Raw genomic sequence first — 23,629 nt, 5'->3', positions numbered from 1 at the left:
GTCCTCGAGTGACTTGGACGTGCAGCTTTGGGCTCCTCCTTCTGGTCAGGATTAAAGGTGCTTGGAAGGGATAAATGTTGGAGTGTTCAGGAGTGGATCTATCCCCGAACAGTTTACACTGATTACCAGCTTGTACACGGTCACCTATCTGCTACTTCACAAACGCTGTCATTCTGGGCCCCAAACTGTAATGGGTTTTCTGACTGGCCAGTTTTTCTTTTCCTGTCACTGTTTTCATTGTCTGCATGTTTCCTGTTTACTGAGGCAGCCCAGACAAAGCAGCATTTCAAAGTGTCCCGCATAGAAAGAAGCAAACTCGATTCCATCACCTGGCAAAACCACATCACCAAACACATCATCAATACAATCAGTTGGAGAATACAAGGTCACGGGAGTGACATGTCACAGAGGGGAGTAATACAGTAGCATGGGGAGTGATGCACTGTCACGAGGGGAGTGATGCACTGACACAGGGAGAGTAACACATGATCACGGGGAGAGTAACAGTCACAAGGGGATAACGCACTGACATCGGGAGTAATGCACATTCTCAGGAAGAGTGCCACACTGTCACGGAGGGAGTGCCACACTGTCACGGAGGGAGTGCCACACTGTCACGGAGGGAGTGCCACACTGTCCCGGAGGGAGTGCCACACTGTCACGGAGGGAGTGCCACACTGTCCCGGTCACGGGGGAGTGCCACACTGTCACAGGGTGATTAATGCACTGTCATAGGAAGTAACACACTGGACAGGAACACATTGTCCTTGGAGAATAGTCTGTGGCATAAGATTTGGTGAAGAAGACTGCTGCTTATGCCAAGTTTGGGTTTCTGAGCTGCCTCTTCTGTAGCATGTATTTGTGTGTGTGCATGTTCTTTAATGCCTGTTGCCTGGCACTGTACATTAACTCTTTCTAATCTTATTATAGACTATTGGGGAGAGTCTAGTTACAGTGAAATCCTCGACTTGCATCTGGGTGGTACGTATGGCTGTCCTTCTGCAATCCTATCCTGCTGACCTTCACCCCCTTTCTAATTCCTATCCCGTCAGTTGCCTCCCTGGCTGCACCCCTTCACTTTAGTTTCAGCCGGTTCTAGTGTCTGCATTCTCACCCCAGTCTGGTCCAGTGTCTGGTGAACTATGATGGATCCTGCTCAGTAGAAGCAGGAGAGAAGGCTGCTCTGTCGAATTGTAAAAGTAGTCATTGGTCATGTGCTGTGTCCACTGATCTCCCCAAATGTCAAGGGTCAGTTCCTAGGCTGGGCTGTGTCAGCTGATCACAGTCCCTCAGTTTGTATAAACCCTGTTATTGACCTGAGTGCCATTCGATTAGAATGATCAATTAGAAACTGTGTGAGAGATATGGGAGAAATGGCAGATACTGGAGACAGTTTATAATGGAATGCTGGATGGTAATGTAGAGGAATGGGTAACAATGAGGTAATGAATTGTAAGAAAGGGAAATTTATTTTGAATGTTTTCATGAGGTATGTTGACATTTGTTGGCCATCCTTCATTGCCCTTGAGAAAATGTTGGTAAGGCACATTCTTTAACTGCAACCGAGATGGGTGGTGAAAGAACGGGTTGGGTGGTAACAGAGAGGGACAGAGGATATCAGAGAGGCAGACAATAATGGGGACAGATGGTAACAGAGAGGCAGATGGTCATGAGGAGTCAGAGATGACAGAGAAATGGGCTGTCATTATCGAGCTTGTAATGGATAGATGGCAGTTAATAGAGAGAATAGACCATAATGGAGAGATGGACATTAATGGAGAGATTATAATGAAGAAATAGAAGGTAGCAGAGACAGAAAATATTACAGAGTTTGTAATGGAGAGGTGGATATTAGTAGAGAGATTGTAATGAAGAGATGGAGGGTAACAAAAAGATAGCTAGTACTGGACGAATGAATGGTAATAAAGATCAGTTATGGAGAGAGAGAGAGAAATGATCTGTTAGGTAGAATGGTTTGTAATGGAGAGACAGATGGTAATGGAGAGAGGGATGATGACCAGGGCAAGATAGTGGTGGATGGAGAGAGGGTGATGGAGAGACAAATGGTGACAGAGGAAGGGATGGTAGAGAGATCAATGGCTGTGGATGGACGGATGATGGTGGAGAGACAGATGATGATGCATGGACGGATGATGGTGGAGAGACGATGGTGATGCATGGACGGATGATGGTGGAGAGACTATGGTGATGCATGGACAGATGATGGTGGAGAGACAGATGGTGATGCATGGACGGATGATGGTGGAGAGACAGATGGTGATGCATGGACGGATGATGGTGGAGAGACAGATGGTGATGCATGGACGGATGATGGTGGAGAGACAGATGGTGATGCATGGACGGATGATGGTGGAGAGACAGATGGTGATGCATGGACGGATGATGGTGATGCATGGACGGATGATGGTGGAGAGACGATGGTGATGCATGGACGGATGATGGTGGAGAGACAGATGGTGATGAATGGACAGATGATGGTGGAGGGAGGGTGATGAAACATCAGATGCCCATGGGATGGAGGAAGATGGATATAATGGTTGGACAGATGGTGATGAATGGATGGATGGTAGTGAGGGGAGGGAAGGACAGTGCAATGATGGCAAGGTATCTGTCCAGCTGTTTTTATTTGATCTTTCAGTTCTAGCATAGGACCCCGAATGTTTTGACATTGGACCAGTATCATTAACATCAATGAGTGGTCTCCAAGTTTCATTCCAATGTGTCTGTGTTATTTAACACTGTGAGCATGCTCCTTGCATGAGTTTAAATTTCAGCCGCATGATAGTACTGAATTTCAATCTTGTTGAAGAGATGCATGATGTTAAAGGCTATTTGTTTTGTACTCGTCAGGACAAACACAAGAACATCAAATTTCAAAGAATCACAACAATTTATGCACAGCAGAAGAGGGCGCTGAATGGTTGGCAAGTTTTTGTTGAGGTTTTGAACAAAAGGTTCAGGAGGATGTTCCATGCTGCTTTTGTGAAGTGCTGATATGAGTGTTGTTTTCCACAAAGAGGATGCTGTCCTGAGCCCAAACAGACATCCTAACCACCACAGAATTGAGCCCGTCATGTATGAGTTTGACTGATGCCTGGTATGGACGTAGCACTTTGCAGCAAGTGAACGATTGAGTCAAAAAAGTGTGTTCTTTTCTCGAGAGTGTGGTGCTGGATCAACGTTTCAGGCATTCCCATTGAAGGGCTTATGCTTGAACTGTCGTTCTCCTGCTCCTCGGATGCTGTGCTTTTCCAGCACCACACTCTCGACTCTGATCTCCAGCATCTGCACTTTCTTCTAGCACGTTCTTTTAGTTGTATATAACAGGTCGCGTACAGACCTACCCAGCTTAAACGCAATATAAAATGTCGACTGTTAGATGTACTTCTTCAATTCAGTTAACACCTACACTAACAGTCAGTTACAGATCACCAGTTGAGTTTGGAACATGGCACATTGCACTTGTTGAAAGCAACATCCATTCCTAACCAGGGACCAATTTTGTGGAATCACGAGCTAGGGTGGCACAATGGCTCAGTGGTTAGCAATGCTGTTTCACAGTGCCAGGGACCCGTGTTCAGTTCCAGCCTTGGGCACCCATCTGTGTGGAGTTTGCACATGCTTCCCTGTCTGCGTGGGTTTCTTCCGGCGCTTTGCACAGTCCAAAGATGTGCAGGTTAGGTGAATTCCAGCGCTTTTCCAGCAACACATTTTTCAGGTTAGGTGAATTGGCCATGCTAAATTGCCCATGGTGTTTAGGGGTGTGTAGGATAGGTGCATTTGTCAGGAGAAATGTAGAGTAATAGGAGTAGGGGAATGGGTCTGCGTGGGATACTCTCCAGAGGGTTGGTGTGGACTGGTTGGGCCGAATGGCCTGTTTCCACACAGTGGGAATTCTTTGGTTCTGTTCTATGTTCCAGCATTGAGGATTGTTTCATGGCCTGAGAGCTCAGGAAGCAGTAGGTCTCTGTTGCTATTTCCATAGCAATGCCTCAGAAAATCCAAGTAAACTTGACAACCAATCACCACTCTCTTTTTCTTACTTATAAACTGACGATATTTTTTAAATCTGGCATTATCATCTTCGTCCTGATGACTAGAAGACAGAAAGCTCTACAGTATGCTGCTCTTTTCAGACATTTAATATTCTACATTGTTCCTAGATTCCTCCTTCACCCCATCATTGATTAAAATCCCCTCTGATATTGGGATTGTACCTGGATTCGTCCACTTCCCCATCACTGTCCACTCTCCACTCCAACATTGGGATTCCTCCTCCCCATCACTGTCCACTCTCCACTCCAACATTGGGATTCCTGCTCTGCATCACTGTCCACTCTCCACTCCAACATTGGGATTCCTCCTCCTCCCAATCGCTGTCCACTCTCCACTCCAACATTGGGATTCCTCCTCCTCCCAATCGCTGTCCACTCTCCACTCCAACATTGGGATTCCTCCTCCTCCCAATCGCTGTCCACTCTCCACTCCAACATTGGGATTCCTGCTCTACATCACTGTCCACTCTCCACTCCAACATTGGGATTCCTGCTCTACATCACTGTCCACTCTCCACTCCAACATTGGGATTCCACCTCCCCATCACTGTCCACTCTCCACTCCAACATTGGGATTCCACCTCCCCATCACTGTCCACTCTCCACTCCAACATTGGGATTCCACCTCCCCATCACTGTCCACTCTCCACTCCAACATTGGGATTCCTTCGCCCCATCACTGTCCACTCTCCACTCCAACATTGGGATTCCTGCTCTACATCACTGTCCACTCTCCACTCCAACATTGGGATTCCACCTCCCCATCACTGTCCACTCTCCACTCCAACATTGGGATTCCATCTCTCCATCACTGTCCACTCTCCACTCCAACATTGGGATTCCACCTCCCCATCACTGTCCACTCTCCACTCCAACATTGGAATTCCTGCTCTACATCACTGTCCACTCTTCACTCCAACATTGGGATTCCTGCTCTACATCACTGTCCACCCTCCACTCCAACATTGGGATTCCTCCTCCTCTACATCACTGTCCACTCTCCACTCCAACATTGGGATTCCTCCTCCTCTACATCACTGTCCACACTCCACTCCAACATTGGGATTCCTCCTCCTCCCCATCACTGTCCACTCTCCGCTCCACCATTGGGATTCCTCCTCCGCCCCATCACTGTCCACTCTCCAATCCACCATTGGGATTCCTGCTCTACATCACTGTCCACTCTCCACTCCAACATTGGGATTCCTGCTCTACATCACTGTCCACTCTCCACTCCAACATTGGGATTCCTGTTCTACATCACTGTCCACTCTCCACTCCAACATTGGGATTCCACCTCCCCATCACTGGTCACACTCCACTCCAACATTGGGGATTCCTCCTCCTCTACATCACTGTCCACATTCCACTCCAACATTGGGATTCCACCTCCCCGTGGGCGGCACGGTGGCACAGTGGTAAGCACTGCTGCCTCACAGCGCCAGAGACCTGGGTTCAATACCCGCCTCAGGCGACTGACTGTGTGGAGTTTGCACGTTCTCCCCGTGTCTGCGTGGGTTTCCTCCGGGTGCTCCGGTTTCCTCCCACAGTCCAAAGATGTGCAGGTCAGGTGAATTGGCCATGCTAAATTGCCTGTAGTGTTAGGTAAGGGGTAAATGTAAATGTAAATGTAGGGGTAGGGGTGTGGGTGGGTTGCGCTTCGGCGGGGCGGTGTGGACTTGTTGGGCCGAAGGGCCTGTTTCCACATTGTAAGTAATCTAATCTAATCTAATGACTGGTCACACTCCACTCCAACATTGGGATTCCTCCTCCCCATCACTGTCCACTCTCCACTCCAACATTGGGATTCCTCCTCCTCTACATCACTGTCCACTCTCCACTCCAACATTGGGATTCCTCCTCCCCATCACTGTCCACTCTCCACTCCAACATTGGGATTCCTGCTCTACATCACTGTCCACATTCCACTCTAACATTGGGATTCCTGCTCTACATCACTGTCCACTCTCCACTCCAACATTGGGATTCCTCCTCCCCATCACTGTCCACTCTCCACTCCAACATTGGGATTCCTGCTCTAGATCACTGTCCACTCTCCACTCCAACATTGGGATTCCTCCTCCCCATCACTGTCCACTCTCCACTCCAACATTGGGATTCCTGCTCTACATCACTGTCCACTCTCCACTCCAACATTGGGATTCCTCCTCCTCTACATCACTGTCCACTCTCCACTCCAACATTGGGATTCCTCCTCCCCATCACTGTCCACTCTCCACTCCAACATTGGGATTCCTGCTCTACATCACTGTCCACTCTCCACTCCAACATTGGGATTCCTCCTCCGCCCCATCACTGTCCACTCTCCAATCCACCATTGGGATTCCTGCTCTACATCACTGTCCACTCTCCACTCCAACATTGGGATTCCTGCTCTACATCACTGTCCACTCTCCACTCCAACATTGGGATTCCTCCTCCCCATCACTGTCCACTCTCCATTCCAACATTGGGATTCCTGCTCTACATCACTGTCCACTCTTCACTCCAACATTGGGATTCCTGCTCTACATCACTGTCCACCCTCCACTCCAACATTGGGATTCCTCCTCCTCTACATCACTGTCCACTCTCCACTCCAACATTGGGATTCCTCCTCCTCTACATCACTGTCCACACTCCACTCCAACATTGGGATTCCTCCTCCTCCCCATCACTGTCCACTCTCCGCTCCACCATTGGGATTCCTCCTCCGCCCCATCACTGTCCACTCTCCAATCCACCATTGGGATTCCTGCTCTACATCACTGTCCACTCTCCACTCCAACATTGGGATTCCTGCTCTACATCACTGTCCACTCTCCACTCCAACATTGGGATTCCTGTTCGACATCACTGTCCACTCTCCACTCCAAGATTGGGATTCCACCTCCCCATCACTGGTCACACTCCACTCCAACATTGGGGATTCCTCCTCCTCTACATCACTGTCCACATTCCACTCCAACATTGGGATTCCACCTCCCCATTACTGGTCACACTCCACTCCAACATTGGGATTCCTCCTCCCCATCACTGTCCACTCTCCACTCCAACATTGGGATTCCTCCTCCTCCCCATCACTGTCCACTCTCCACTCCAACATTGGGATTCCTGCTCTACATCACTATCCACATTCCACTCTAACGTTGGGATTCCTGCTCTACATCACTGTCCACTCTCCACTCCAACATTGGGATTCCTCCTCCTCTACATCACTGTCCACTCTCCAATCCACCATTGGGATTCCTGCTCTAGATCACTGTCCACTCTCCACTCCAACATTGGGATTCCTGCTCTACACCACTGTCCACTCTCCACTCCAACATTGGGATTCCTCCTCCCCATCACTGTCCACTCTCCATTCCAACATTGGGATTCCTGCTCTACATCACTGTCCACTCTCCAACCCAACATTGGGATTCCTCCTCCTCCCCATCACTGTCCACTCTCCATTCCAACATTGGGATTCCTGCTCTACATCACTGTCCACTCTCCACTCCAACATTGGGATTCCTGCTCTACATCACTGTCCACTCTCCACTCCAACATTGGGATTCCTCCACCTCCCCATCACTGTCCACACTCCACTCCAACATTGGGGATTCCTCCTCCCCATCACTGGTCACACTCCACTCCAACATTGGGATTCGTCCTCCTCTACATCACTGTCCACTCTCCACTCCAACATTGGGATTCCTGCTCTACATCACTGTCCACTCTCCACTCCAACATTGGGATTCCTCCTCCTCTACATCACTGTCCACTCTCCACTCCAACATTGGGATTCCTGCTCTACATCACTGTCCACTCTCCACTCCAACATTGGGATTCCTGCTCTACATCACTGTCCACTCTCCACTCCAACATTGGGATTCCTCCTCCCCATCACTGTCCACTCTCCACTCCAACATTGGGATTCCTCCTCTCCATCACTGTCCACTCTCCACTCCAACATTGGGATTCCTCCTCCTCTACATCACTGTCCGCTCTCCACTCCAACATTGGGATTCCTGCTCTACATCACTGTCCACTCTCCACTCCAACATTGGGATTCCTCCTCCTCTACATCACTGTCCACTCTCCACTCCAACATTGGGATTCCTGCTCTACATCACTGTCCACTCTCCACTCCAACATTGGGATTCCTCCTCCTCTACATCACTGTCCACTCTCCACTCCAACATTGGGATTCCTCCTCCCCATCACTGTCCACTCTCCACTCCAACATTGGGATTCCTGCTCTACATCACTGTCCACATTCCACTCTAACATTGGGATTCCTGCTCTACATCACTGTCCACTCTCCACTCCAACATTGGGATTCCTCCTCCCCATCACTGTCCACTCTCCACTCCAACATTGGGATTCCTGCCCTACATCACTGTCCACTCTCCACTCCAACATTGGGATTCCTCCTCCTCTACATCACTGTCCACTCTCCACTCCAACATTGGGATTCCTCCTCCTCTACATCACTGTCCACTCTCCACTCCAACATTGGGATTCCTCCTCCCCATCACTGTCCACTCTCCACTCCAACATTGGGATTCCTCCTCCTCTACATCACTGTCCACTCTCCACTCCAACATTGGGATTCCTCCTCCCCATCACTGTCCACTCTCCACACCAACATTGGGATTCCTCCTCCGCCCCATCACTGTCCACTCTCCAATCCAACATTGGGATTCCTGCTCTACATCACTGTCCACTCTCCACTCCAACATTGGGATTCCTGCTCTACATCACTGTCCACACTCCACTCCAACATTGGGATTCCTCCTCCGCCCCATCACTGTCCACTCTCCAATCCAACATTGGGATTCCTGCTCTACATCACTGTCCACTCTCCACTCCAACATTGGGATTCCTGCTCTACATCACTGTCCACTCTCCACTCCAACATTGGGATTCCTCCTCCCCATCACTGTCCACTCTCCATTCCAACATTGGGATTCCTGCTCTAGATCACTGTCCACTCTCCACTCCAACATTGGGGATTCCTCCTCCCCATCACTGTCCACATTCCACTCCAACATTAGGATTCCACCTCCCCATCACTGTCCACTCTCCACTCCAACATTGGGATTCCTCCTCTACATCACTGTCCACTCTCCACTCCAACATTGGGATTCCACCTCCCCATCACTGTCCACTCTCCACTCCAACATTGGGGATTCCTCCTCCCCATCACTGTCCACATTCCACTCCAACATTAGGATTCCACCTCCCCATCACTGTCCACTCTCCACTCCAACATTGGGATTCCTCCTCTACATCACTGTCCACTCTCCACTCCAACATTGGGATTCCTGCTCTACATCACTGTCCACTCTCCACTCCAACATTGGGATTCCTGCCCTACATCACTGTCCACTCTCCACTCCAACATTGGGATTCCTCCTCCCCATCACTGTCCACTCTCCACTCCAACATTGGGATTCCTGCTCTACATCACTGTCCACTCTCCACTCCAACATTGGGATTCCTCCTCCCCATCACTGTCCACTCTCCATTCCAACATTGGGATTCCTGCTCTACATCACTGTCCACTCTCCACTCCAACATTGGGATTCCTCCACCTCCCCATCACTGTCCACACTCCACTCCAACATTGGGGATTCCTCCTCCCCATCACTGGTCACACTCCACTCCAACATTGGGATTCGTCCTCCTCAACATCACTGTCCACTCTCCACTCCAACATTGGGATTCCTGCTCTACATCACTGTCCACTCTCCACTCCAACATTGGGATTCCTCCACCTCCCCATCACTGTCCACACTCCACTCCAACATTGGGGATTCCTCCTCCCCATCACTGGTCACACTCCACTCCAACATTGGGATTCGTCCTCCTCTACATCACTGTCCACTCTCCACTCCAACATTGGGATTCCTGCTCTACATCACTGTCCACTCTCCACTCCAACATTGGGATTCCTCCTCCTCTACATCACTGTCCACTCTCCACTCCAACATTGGGATTCCTGCTCTACATCACTGTCCACTCTCCACTCCAACATTGGGATTCCTCCTCCCCATCACTGTCCACTCTCCACTCCAACATTGGGATTCCTGCTCTACATCACTGTCCACTCTCCACTCCAATATTGGGATTCCTCCTCCTCTACATCACTGTCCACTCTCCACTCCAACATTGGGATTCCTCCTCCTCAACATCACTGTCCACTCTCCACTCCAACATTGGGATTCCTCCTCCTCCCCATCACTGTCCACTCTCCACTCCAACATTGGGATTCCTGCTCTACATCACTGTCCACTCTCCACTCCAACATTGGGATTCCTGCTCTACATCACTGTCCACTCTCCACTCCAACATTGGGATTCCTCCTCCCCATCACTGTCCACTCTCCACTCCAACATTGGGATTCCTCCTCCTCTACATCACTGTCCGCTCTCCACTCCAACATTGGGATTCCTGCTCTACATCACTGTCCACTCTCCACTCCAACATTGGGATTCCTCCTCATCTACATCACTGTCCACTCTCCACTCCAACATTGGGATTCCTGCTCTACATCACTGTCCACTCTCCACTCCAATATTGGGATTCCTCCTCCCCATCACTGTCCACTCTCCACTCCAACATTGGGATTCCTCCTCCTCTACATCACTGTCCACTCTCCACCCCAACATTGGGATTCCTCCTCCTCTACATCACTGTCCACTCTCCACTCCAACATTGGGATTCCTCCTCCTCTACATCACTGTCCACTCTCCACTCCAACATTGGGATTACTCCTCCCCATCACTGTCCACTCTCCACTCCAACATTGGGATTCCTGCTCTACATCACTGTCCACTCTCCACTCCAACATTGGGATTCCTGCTCTACATCACTGTCCACTCTCCACTCCAACATTGGGATTCCTCCTCCCCATCACTGTCCACTCTCCACTCCAACATTGGGATTCCTCCTCCTCTACATCACTGTCCACTCTCCACTCCAACATTGGGATTCCACCTCCCCATCACTGTCCACTCTCCACTCCAACATTGGGATTCCTGCTCTACATCACTATCCACTCTCCACTCCAACATTGGGATTCCTGCTCTACATCACTGTCCACTCTCCACTCCAACATTGGGATTCCTCCTCCCCATCACTGTCCACTCTCCATTCCAACATTGGGATTCCTGCTCTAGATCACTGTCCACTCTCCACTCCAACATTGGGATTCCTGCTCTACATCACTGTCCACTCTCCACTCCAACATTGGGATTCCTCCTCCTCTACATCACTGTCCACTCTCCACTCCAACATTGGGATTCCTCCTCCTCTACATCACTGTCCACTCTCCACTCCAACATTGGGATTCCTCCTCCCCATCACTGTCCACTCTCCACTCCAACATTGGGATTCCTGCTCTACATCACTGTCCACACTCCACTCCAACATTGGGATTCCTTCTCCGCCCCATCACTGTCCACTCTCCAATCCAACATTGGGATTCCTGCTCTACATCACTGTCCACTCTCCACTCCAACATTGGGATTCCTGCTCTACATCACTGTCCACTCTCCACTCCAACATTGGGATTCCTCCTCCCCATCACTGTCCACTCTCCATTCCAACATTGGGATTCCTGCTCTAGATCACTGTCCACTCTCCACTCCAACGTTGGGGATTCCTCCTCCCCATCTCTGTCCACATTCCACTCCAACATTAGGATTCCACCTCCCCATCACTGTCCACTCTCCACTCCAACATTGGGATTCCTCCTCTACATCACTGTCCACTCTCCGTTCCAACATTGGGATTCCTGCTCTACATCACTGTCCACTCTCCACTCCAACATTGGGATTCCACCTCCCCATCACTGTCCACTCTCCACTCCAACATTGGGGATTCCTCCTCCCCATCACTGTCCACATTCCACTCCAACATTAGGATTCCACCTCCCCATCACTGTCCACTCTCCACTCCAACATTGGGATTCCTGCTCTACATCACTGTCCACTCTCCACTCCAATATTGGGATTCCTCCTCCCCATCACTGTCCACTCTCCACTCCAACATTGGGATTCCTCCTCCTCTACATCACTGTCCACTCTCCACTCCAACATTGGGATTCCTCCTCCTCTACATCACTGTCCACTCTCCACTCCAACATTGGGATTCCTCCTCCTCTACATCACTGTCCACTCTCCACTCCAACATTGGGATTACTCCTCCCCATCACTGTCCACTCTCCACTCCAACATTGGGATTCCTGCTCTACATCACTGTCCACTCTCCACTCCAACATTGGGATTCCTGCTCTACATCACTGTCCACTCTCCACTCCAACATTGGGATTCCTCCTCCCCATCACTGTCCACTCTCCACTCCAACATTGGGATTCCTCCTCCTCTACATCACTGTCCACACTCCACTCCAACATTGGGATTCCTCCTCCGCCCCATCACTGTCCACTCTCCAATCCAACATTGGGATTCCTGCTCTACATCACTGTCCACTCTCCACTCCAACATTGGGATTCCTGCTCTACATCACTGTCCACTCTCCACTCCAACATTGGGATTCCTCCTCTACATCACTGTCCACTCTCCACTCCAACATTGGGATTCCACCTCCCCATCACTGTCCACTCTCCACTCCAACATTGGGGATTCCTCCTCCCCATCACTGTCCACATTCCACTCCAACATTAGGATTCCACCTCCCCATCACTGTCCACTCTCCACTCCAACATTGGGATTCCTCCTCTACATCACTGTCCACTCTCCACTCCAACATTGGGATTCCTGCTCTACATCACTGTCCACTCTCCACTCCAACATTGGGATTCCTGCCCTACATCACTGTCCACTCTCCACTCCAACATTGGGATTCCTCCTCCCCATCACTGTCCACTCTCCACTCCAACATTGGGATTCCTGCTCTACATCACTGTCCACTCTCCACTCCAACATTGGGATTCCTCCTCCCCATCACTGTCCACTCTCCATTCCAACATTGGGATTCCTGCTCTACATCACTGTCCACTCTCCACTCCAACATTGGGATTCCTCCACCTCCCCATCACTGTCCACACTCCACTCCAACATTGGGGATTCCTCCTCCCCATCACTGGTCACACTCCACTCCAACATTGGGATTCGTCCTCCTCAACATCACTGTCCACTCTCCACTCCAACATTGGGATTCCTGCTCTACATCACTGTCCACTCTCCACTCCAACATTGGGATTCCTCCACCTCCCCATCACTGTCCACACTCCACTCCAACATTGGGGATTCCTCCTCCCCATCACTGGTCACACTCCACTCCAACATTGGGATTCGTCCTCCTCTACATCACTGTCCACTCTCCACTCCAACATTGGGATTCCTGCTCTACATCACTGTCCACTCTCCACTCCAACATTGGGATTCCTCCTCCTCTACATCACTGTCCACTCTCCACTCCAACATTGGGATTCCTGCTCTACATCACTGTCCACTCTCCACTCCAACATTGGGATTCCTCCTCCCCATCACTGTCCACTCTCCACTCCAACATTGGGATTCCTGCTCTACATCACTGTCCACTCTCCACTCCAATATTGGGATTCCTCCTCCTCTACATCACTGTCCACTCTCCACTCCAACATTGGGATTCCTCCTCCTCAACATCACTGTCCACTCTCCACTCCAACATTGGGATTCCTCCTCCTCCCCATCACTGTCCACTCTCCACTCCAACATTGGGATTCCTGCTCTACATCACTGTCCACTCTCCACTCCAACATTGGGATTCCTGCTCTACATCACTGTCCACTCTCCACTCCAACATTGGGATTCCTCCTCCCCATCACTGTCCACTCTCCACTCCAACATTGGGATTCCTCCTCCTCTACATCACTGTCCGCTCTCCACTCCAACATTGGGATTCCTGCTCTACATCACTGTCCACTCTCCACTCCAACATTGGGATTCCTCCTCATCTACATCACTGTCCACTCTCCACTCCAACATTGGGATTCCTGCTCTACATCACTGTCCACTCTCCACTCCAATATTGGGATTCCTCCTCCCCATCACTGTCCACTCTCCACTCCAACATTGGGATTCCTCCTCCTCTACATCACTGTCCACTCTCCACCCCAACATTGGGATTCCTCCTCCTCTACATCACTGTCCACTCTCCACTCCAACATTGGGATTCCTCCTCCTCTACATCACTGTCCACTCTCCACTCCAACATTGGGATTACTCCTCCCCATCACTGTCCACTCTCCACTCCAACATTGGGATTCCTGCTCTACATCACTGTCCACTCTCCACTCCAACATTGGGATTCCTGCTCTACATCACTGTCCACTCTCCACTCCAACATTGGGATTCCTCCTCCCCATCACTGTCCACTCTCCACTCCAACATTGGGATTCCTCCTCCTCTACATCACTGTCCACTCTCCACTCCAACATTGGGATTCCACCTCCCCATCACTGTCCACTCTCCACTCCAACATTGGGATTCCTGCTCTACATCACTGTCCACTCTCCACTCCAACATTGGGATTCCTCCTCCCCATCACTGTCCACTCTCCACTCCAACATTGGGATTCCTCCTCTACATCACTGTCCACTCTCCACTCCAACATTGGGATTCCTCCTCCCCATCACTGTCCACTCTCCACTCCAACATTGGGATTCCTGCTCTACATCACTGTCCACACTCCACTCCAACATTGGGATTCCTCCTCCGCCCCATCACTGTCCACTCTCCAATCCAACACTGGGATTCCTGCTCTACATCACTGTCCACTCTCCACTCCAACATTGGGATTCCTGCTCTACATCACTGTCCACTCTCCACTCCAACATTGGGATTCCTCCTCCCCATCACTGTCCACTCTCCATTCCAACATTGGGATTCCTGCTCTAGATCACTGTCCACTCTCCACTCCAACATTGGGATTCCTGCTCTACATCACTGTCCACTCTCCACTCCAACATTGGGATTCCTCCTCCTCTACATCACTGTCCACTCTCCACTCCAACATTGGGATTCCTCCTCCTCTACATCACTGTCCACTCTCCACTCCAACATTGGGATTCCTCCTCCCCATCACTGTCCACTCTCCACTCCAACATTGGGATTCCTGCTCTACATCACTGTCCACACTCCACTCCAACATTGGGATTCCTCCTCCGCCCCATCACTGTCCACTCCCCAATCCAACATTGGGATTCCTGCTCTACATCACTGTCCACTCTCCACTCCAACATTGGGATTCCTGCACTACATCACTGTCCACTCTCCACTCCAACATTGGGATTCCTCCTCCCCATCACTGTCCACTCTCCATTCCAACATTGGGATTCCTGCTCTAGATCACTGTCCACTCTCCACTCCAACATTGGGGATTCCTCCTCCCCATCACTGTCCACATTCCACTCCAACATTAGGATTCCACCTCCCCATCACTGTCCACTCTCCACTCCAACATTGGGATTCCTCCTCTACATCACTGTCCACTCTCCATTCCAACATTGGGATTCCTGCTCTACATCACTGTCCACTCTCCACTCCAACATTGGGATTCCACCTCCCCATCACTGTCCACTCTCCACTCCAACATTGGGGATTCCTCCTCCCCATCACTGTCCACATTCCACTCCAACATTAGGATTCCACCTCCCCATCACTGTCCACTCTCCACTCCAACATTGGGATTCCTCCTCTACATCACTGTCCACTCTCCACTCCAACATTGGGATTCCTGCTCTACATCACTGTCCACTCTCCACTCCAACATTGGGATTCCTCCTCCTCTACATCACTGTCCACTCTCCACTACAACATTGGGATTCCTGCTCTACATCACTGTCCACTCTCCACTACAACATTGGGATTCCTGCTCTACATCACTGTCCACTCTCCACTCCAGCATTGGGATTCCTCCTCCCCATCACTGTCCACTCTCCACTCCAACATTGGGATTCCTCCTCCTCTACATCACTGTCCGCTCTCCACTTCAACATTGGGATTCCTGCTCTACATCACTGTCCACTCTCCACTCCAATATTGGGATTCCTCCTCCTCTACATCACTGTCCACTCTCCACTCCAACATTGGGATTCCTGCTCTACATCACTGTCCACTCTGCACTCCAATATTGGGATTCCTGCTCTACATCACTGTCCACTCTCCACTCCAACATTGGGATTCCTCCTCCCCATCACTGTCCACTCTCCACTCCAACATTGGGATTCCTCCTCCTCTACATCACTGTCCGCTCTCCACTCCAACATTGGGATTCCTCCTCCTCCCCATCACTGTCCACTCTCCACTCCAACATTGGGATTCCTCCTCCTCTACATCACTGTCCACTCTCCACTCCAACATTGGGATTCCTCCTCCTCCCCATCACTGTCCTCTCTCCACTCCAACATTGGGATTCCTGCTCTACATCACTGTCCACTCTCCACTCCAACATTGGGATTCCTGCTCTACATCACTGTCCACTCTCCACTCCAACATTGGGATTCCTCCTCCCCATCACTGTCCACTCTCCACTCCAACATTGGGATTCCTCCTCCTCTACATCACTGTCCACTCTCCACTCCAACATTGGGATTCCTCCTCCTCCCCATCACTGTCCACTCTCCACTCCAACATTGGGATTCCTGCTCTACATCACTGTCCACTCTCCACTCCAACATTGGGATTCCTCCTCCCCATCACTGTCCACTCTCCACTCCAACATTGGGATTCCTCCTCCCAATCACTGTCCACCCTCCACACCAACATTGGGATTCCTCCTCCCCATCACTGTCCACTCTCCACTCCAACATTGGGATTCCTCCTCCTCCCCATCACTGTCCGCTCTACACTCCAACATTGGGATTCCTGCTCTACATCACTGTCCACTCTCCACTCCAACATTGGGATTCCTCCTCTACATCACTGTCCACTCTCCACTCCAACATTGGGATTCCTGCTCTACATCACTGTCCACTCTCCACTCCAACATTGGGATTCCTGCTCTACATCGCTGTCCACTCTCCACTCCAACATTGGGATTCCTGCTCTACATCACTGTCCACTCTCCACTCCAATATTGGGATTCCTGCTCTACATCACTGTCCACTCTCCACTCCAACATTGGGATTCCTCCTCCCCATCACTGTCCACTCTCCACTCCAACATTGGGATTCCTCCTCCTCTACATCACTGTCCGCTCTCCACTCCAACATTGGGATTCCTCCTCCTCCCCATCACTGTCCACTCTCCACTCCAACATTGGGATTCCTCCTCCTCTACATCACTGTCCACTCTCCACTCCAACATTGGGATTCCTCCTCCTCCCCATCACTGTCCTCTCTCCACTCCAACATTGGGATTCCTGCTCTACATCACTGTCCACTCTCCTTTCCAACATTGGGATTCCTGCTCTACATCACTGTCCACTCTCCACTCCAACATTGGGATTCCTCCTCCCCATCACTGTCCACTCTCCACTCCAACATTGGGATTCCTCCTCCTCTACATCACTGTCCACTCTCCACTCCAACATTGGGATTCCTCCTCCTCCCCATCACTGTCCACTCTCCACTCCAATATTGGGATTCCTGCTCTACATCACTGTCCACTCTCCACTCCAACATTGGGATTCCTCCTCCCCATCACTGTCCACTCTCCACTCCAACATTGGGATTCCTCCTCCCAATCACTGTCCACCCTCCACACCAACATTGGGATTCCTCCTCCCCATCACTGTCCACTCTCCACTCCAACATTGGGATTCCTCCTCCTCCCCATCACTGTCCGCTCTACACTCCAACATTGGGATTCCTGCTCTACATCACTGTCCACTCTCCACTCCAACATTGGGATTCCTCCTCTACATCACTGTCCACTCTCCACTCCAACATTGGGATTCCTCCTCTACATCACTGTCCACTCTCCACTCCAACATTGGGATTCCTGCTCTACATCGCTGTCCACTCTCCACTCCAACATTGGGATTCCTGCTCTACATCACTGTCCACTCTCCACTCCAACATTGGGATTCCTGCTCTACATCACTGTCCACTCTCCACTCCAACATTGGGATTCCTGCTCGACATCACTGTCCACTCTCCACTCCAACATTGGGATTCCTCCTCCCCATCACTGTCCACTCTCCACTCCAACATTGGGATTCCTCCTCCTCTACATCACTGTCCACTCTCCACTCCAACATTGGGATTCCTCCTCCTCCCCATCACTGTCCACTCTCCACTCCAACATTGGGATTCCTGCTCTACATCACTGTCCACTCTCGACTCCAACATTGGGATTCCTGCTCTACATCACTGTCCACTCTCCACTCCAACATTGGGATTCCTGCTCTACATCACTGTCCACTCTCCACTCCAACATTGGGATTCCTCCTCCTCTGCATCACTGTCCACTCTCCACTCCAATATTGGGATTCCTCCTCCTCTGCATCACTGTCCACTCTCCACTCCAACATTGGGATTCCTCCTCTACATCACTGTCCACTCTCCACTCCAATATTGGGATTCCTGCTCTACGTCACTGTCCACACTCCACTCCAACATTGGGATTCCTGCTCTACATCACTGTCCACACTCCACTCCAACATTGGGATTCCTCCTCTACATCACTGTCCACACTCCACTCCAACATTGGGATTCCTGCTCTACATTACTGTCCACTCTCCACTCCAACATTGGGATTCTGCTCTACATCACTGTCCACTCTCCACTCCAATATTGGGATTCCTCCTCCTCTGCATCACTGTCCACTCTCCACTCCAATATTGGGATTCCTCCTCCTCTGCATCACTGTCCACTCTCCACTCCAACATTGGGATTCCTCCTCTACATCACTGTCCACACTCCACTCCAACATTGGGATTCCTGCTCTACATCACTGTCCACTCTCCACTCCAACATTGGGATTCCTGCTCTGCATCACTGTCCACTCTCCACTCCTATATTGGGATTCCTCCTCCTCCCCATCACTGTCCACTCTCCACTCCAACATTGGGATTCCTGCTCTACATCACTGTCCACTCTCCACTCCAACATTGGGATTCCTGCTCTACATCACTGTCCACTCTCCACTCCAACATTGGGATTCCTGCTCTACATCACTGTCCACTCTCCACTCCAACATTGGGATTCCTGCTCTACATCACTGTCCACTCTCCACTCCAACATTGGGATTCCTGCTCTACATCACTGTCCACTCTCCACTCCAATATTGGGTATCCTGCTCTACATCACTGTCCACTCTCCACTCCAACATTGGGATTCCTGCTCTACATCACTGTCCACTCTCCACTCCAACATTGGGATTCCTCCTCCCCATCACTGTCCACTCTCCACTCCAACATTGGGGATTCCTCCTCCTCTACATCACTGTCCACTCTCCACTCCAACATTGGGATTCCTCCTCCCCATCACTGTCCACTCTCCACTCCAACATTGGGATTCCTGCTCTACATCACTGTCCACTCTCCACTCCAACATTGGGATTCCTCCTCCTCCCCATCACTGTCCACTCTCCACTCCAACATTGGGATTTCTGCTCTACATCACTGTCCACTCTCCACACCAACATTGGGATTCCTGCTCTACATCACTGTCCACTCTCCACTCCAACATTGGGATTCCTGCTCTACATCACTGTCCACTCTCCACTCCAATATTGGGATTCCTCCTCCTCTGCATCACTGTCCACTCTCCACTCCAACATTGGGATTCCTGCTCTACATCACTGTCCACTCTCCACTCCAACATTGGGATTCCTGCTCTACATCACTGTCCACTCTCCACTCCAACATTGGGATTCCTGCTCTACATCACTGTCCACTCTCCACTCCAACATTGGGATTCCTCCTCTACATCACTGTCCACTCTCCACTCCAACATTGGGATTCCTGCTCTACATCACTGTCCACTCTCCACTCCAACATTGGGATTCCTGCTCTACATCACTGTCCACTCTCCACTCCAATATTGGGATTCCTCCTCCTCTACATCACTGTCCACTCTCCACTCCAACTTTGGGATTCCTCCTCCTCCTCCCCATCACTGTCCACTCTCCACTCCAACATTGGGATTCCTCCTCCTCCCCATCACTGTCCACTCTCCACTCCAACATTGGGATTCCTCCTCCCCATCACTGTCCACTCTCCACTCCAACATTGGGATTCCTGCTCTACATCACTGTCCACTCTCCACTCCAACATTGGCATTCCTCCTCTACATCACTGTCCACTCTCCACTCCAACATTGGGATTCCTGCTCTACATCACTGTCCACTCTCCACTCCAACATTGGGATTCCTCCTCCTCTACATCACTGTCCACTCTCCACTCCAACATTGGGATTCCTCCTCCTCCCCATCACTGTCCACTCTCCACTCCAACATTGGGATTCCTGCTCTACATCACTGTCCACTCTCCACTCCAACATTGGGATTCCTGCTCTACATCACTGTCCACTCTCCACTCCAACATTGGGATTCCTCCTCCTCTGCATCACTGTCCACTCTCCACTCCAATATTGGGATTCCTCCTCCTCTGCATCACTGTCCACTCTCCACTCCAACATTGGGATTCCACCTCTACATCACTGTCCACTCTCCACTCCAATATTGGGATTCCTGCTCTACATCACTGTCCACACTCCACTCCAACATTGGGATTCCTGCTCTACATCACTGTCCACACTCCACTCCAACATTGGGATTCCTCCTCTACATCACTGTCCACACTCCACTCCAACATTGGGATTCCTGCTCTACATCACTGTCCACTCTCCACTCCAACATTGGGATTCCTGCTCTACATCACTGTCCACTCTCCACTCCAATATTGGGATTCCTCCTCCTCTGCATCACTGTCCACTCTCCACTCCAATATTGGGATTCCTCCTCCTCTGCATCACTGTCCACTCTCCACTCCAACATTAGGATTCCTCCTCTACATCACTGTCCACACTCCACTCCAACATTGGGATTCCTGCTCTACATCACTGTCCACTCTCCACTCCAACATTGGGATTCCTGCTCTGCATCACTGTCCACTCTCCACTCCAACATTGGGATTCCTGCTCTACATCACTGTCCACACTCCACTCCAACATTGGGATTCCTCCTCCGCCCCATCACTGTCCACTCTCCAATCCAACATTGGGATTCCTGCTCTACATCACTGTCCACTCTCCACTCCAACATTGGGATTCCTGCACTACATCACTGTCCACTCTCCACTCCAACATTGGGATTCCTCCTCCCCATCACTGTCCACTCTCCATTCCAACATTGGGATTCCTGCTCTAGATCACTGTCCACTCTCCACTCCAACATTGGGGATTCCTCCTCCCCATCACTGTCCACATTCCACTCCAACATTAGGATTCCACCTCCCCATCACTGTCCACTCTCCACTCCAACATTGGGATTCCTCCTCTACATCACTGTCCACTCTCCATTCCAACATTGGGATTCCTGCTCTACATCACTGTCCACTCTCCACTCCAACATTGGGATTCCACCTCCCCATCACTGTCCACTCTCCACTCCAACATTGGGGATTCCTCCTCCCCATCACTGTCCACATTCCACTCCAACATTAGGATTCCACCTCCCCATCACTGTCCACTCTCCACTCCAACATTGGGATTCCTCCTCTACATCACTGTCCACTCTCCACTCCAACATTGGGATTCCTGCTCTACATCACTGTCCACTCTCCACTCCAACATTGGGATTCCTCCTCCTCTACATCACTGTCCACTCTCCACTACAACATTGGGATTCCTGCTCTACATCACTGTCCACTCTCCACTACAACATTGGGATTCCTGCTCTACATCACTGTCCACTCTCCACTCCAGCATTGGGATTCCTCCTCCCCATCACTGTCCACTCTCCACTCCAACATTGGGATTCCTCCTCCTCTACATCACTGTCCGCTCTCCACTTCAACATTGGGATTCCTGCTCTACATCACTGTCCACTCTCCACTCCAATATTGGGATTCCTCCTCCTCTACATCACTGTCCACTCTCCACTCCAACATTGGGATTCCTGCTCTACATCACTGTCCACTCTCCACTCCAATATTGGGATTCCTGCTCTACATCACTGTCCACTCTCCACTCCAACATTGGGATTCCTCCTCCCCATCACTGTCCACTCTCCACTCCAACATTGGGATTCCTCCTCCTCTACATCACTGTCCGCTCTCCACTCCAACATTGGGATTCCTCCTCCTCCCCATCACTGTCCACTCTCCACTCCAACATTGGGATTCCTCCTCCTCTACATCACTGTCCACTCTCCACTCCAACATTGGGATTCCTCCTCCTCCCCATCACTGTCCTCTCTCCACTCCAACATTGGGATTCCTGCTCTACATCACTGTCCACTCTCCACTCCAACATTGGGATTCCTGCTCTACATCACTGTCCACTCACCACTCCAACATTGGGATTCCTCCTCCCCATCACTGTCCACTCTCCACTCCAACATTGGGATTCCTCCTCCTCTACATCACTGTCCACTCTCCACTCCAACATTGGGATTCCTCCTCCTCCCCATCACTGTCCACTCTCCACTCCAACATTGGGATTCCTGCTCTACATCACTGTCCACTCTCCACTCCAACATTGGGATTCCTCCTCCCCATCACTGTCCACTCTCCACTCCAACATTGGGATTCCTCCTCCCAATCACTGTCCACCCTCCACACCAACATTGGGATTCCTCCTCCCCATCACTGTCCACTCTCCACTCCAACATTGGGATTCCTCCTCCTCCCCATCACTGTCCGCTCTACACTCCAACATTGGGATTCCTGCTCTACATCACTGTCCACTCTCCACTCCAACATTGGGATTCCTCCTCTACATCACTGTCCACTCTCCACTCCAACATTGGGATTCCTGCTCTACATCACTGTCCACTCTCCACTCCAACATTGGGATTCCTGCTCTACATCGCTGTCCACTCTCCACTCCAACATTGGGATTCCTGCTCTACATCACTGTCCACTCTCCACTCCAACATTGGGATTCCTGCTCTACATCACTGTCCACTCTCCACTCCAACATTGGGATTCCTGCTCTACATCACTGTCCACTCTCCACTCCAACATTGGGATTCCTCCTCCCCATCACTGTCCACTCTCCACTCCAACATTGGGATTCCTCCTCCTCTACATCACTGTCCACTCTCCACTCCAACATTGGGATTCCTCCTCCTCCCCATCACTGTCCACTCTCCACTCCAACATTGGGATTCCTGCTCTACATCACTGTCCACTCTCGACTCCAACATTGGGATTCCTGCTCTACATCACTGTCCACTCTCCACTCCAACATTGGGATTCCTGCTCTACATCACTGTCCACTCTCCACTCCAACATTGGGATTCCTCCTCCTCTGCATCACTGTCCACTCTCCACTCCAATATTGGGATTCCTCCTCCTCTGCATCACTGTCCACTCTCCACTCCAACATTGGGATTCCTCCTCTACATCACTGTCCACTCTCCACTCCAATATTGGGATTCCTGCTC

The 23,629-nt window shown here is 50.7% G+C and overlaps 1 protein-coding gene across 6 annotated transcripts in view; it reads left to right on the top strand.

Annotated features, from left to right (window-relative positions):
- The window catches only part of LOC122562959 (F-actin-monooxygenase MICAL3-like), a 587,087-nt gene that overhangs the window by 460,235 nt on the left and 103,223 nt on the right, over positions 1 to 23,629 (top strand). For 2 of the 6 annotated variants that reach the window (XM_087997539.1, XM_087997537.1), the window contains exon 34: positions 931 to 981. The exons of the other annotated variants lie outside the window; for them this stretch is intronic. In XM_087997539.1, the coding sequence (XP_087853665.1) occupies positions 931 to 981 (51 nt within the window). The remainder of the gene's footprint in view (positions 1 to 930; positions 982 to 23,629) is intronic. 6 annotated transcript variants of the gene reach the window in all.

The sequence above is a fragment of the Chiloscyllium plagiosum genome, unplaced genomic scaffold (assembly GCF_037043375.1).
Source record: "Chiloscyllium plagiosum isolate Xiang-an unplaced genomic scaffold, Cpla_swu_hap1 HiC_scaffold_19, whole genome shotgun sequence".
NCBI classification, from domain to species: domain Eukaryota; kingdom Metazoa; phylum Chordata; class Chondrichthyes; order Orectolobiformes; family Hemiscylliidae; genus Chiloscyllium; species Chiloscyllium plagiosum.
The sequence above is the reverse complement of the archived record's forward strand: the minus strand, read 5'-3'. Positions and strand labels throughout refer to the sequence as shown.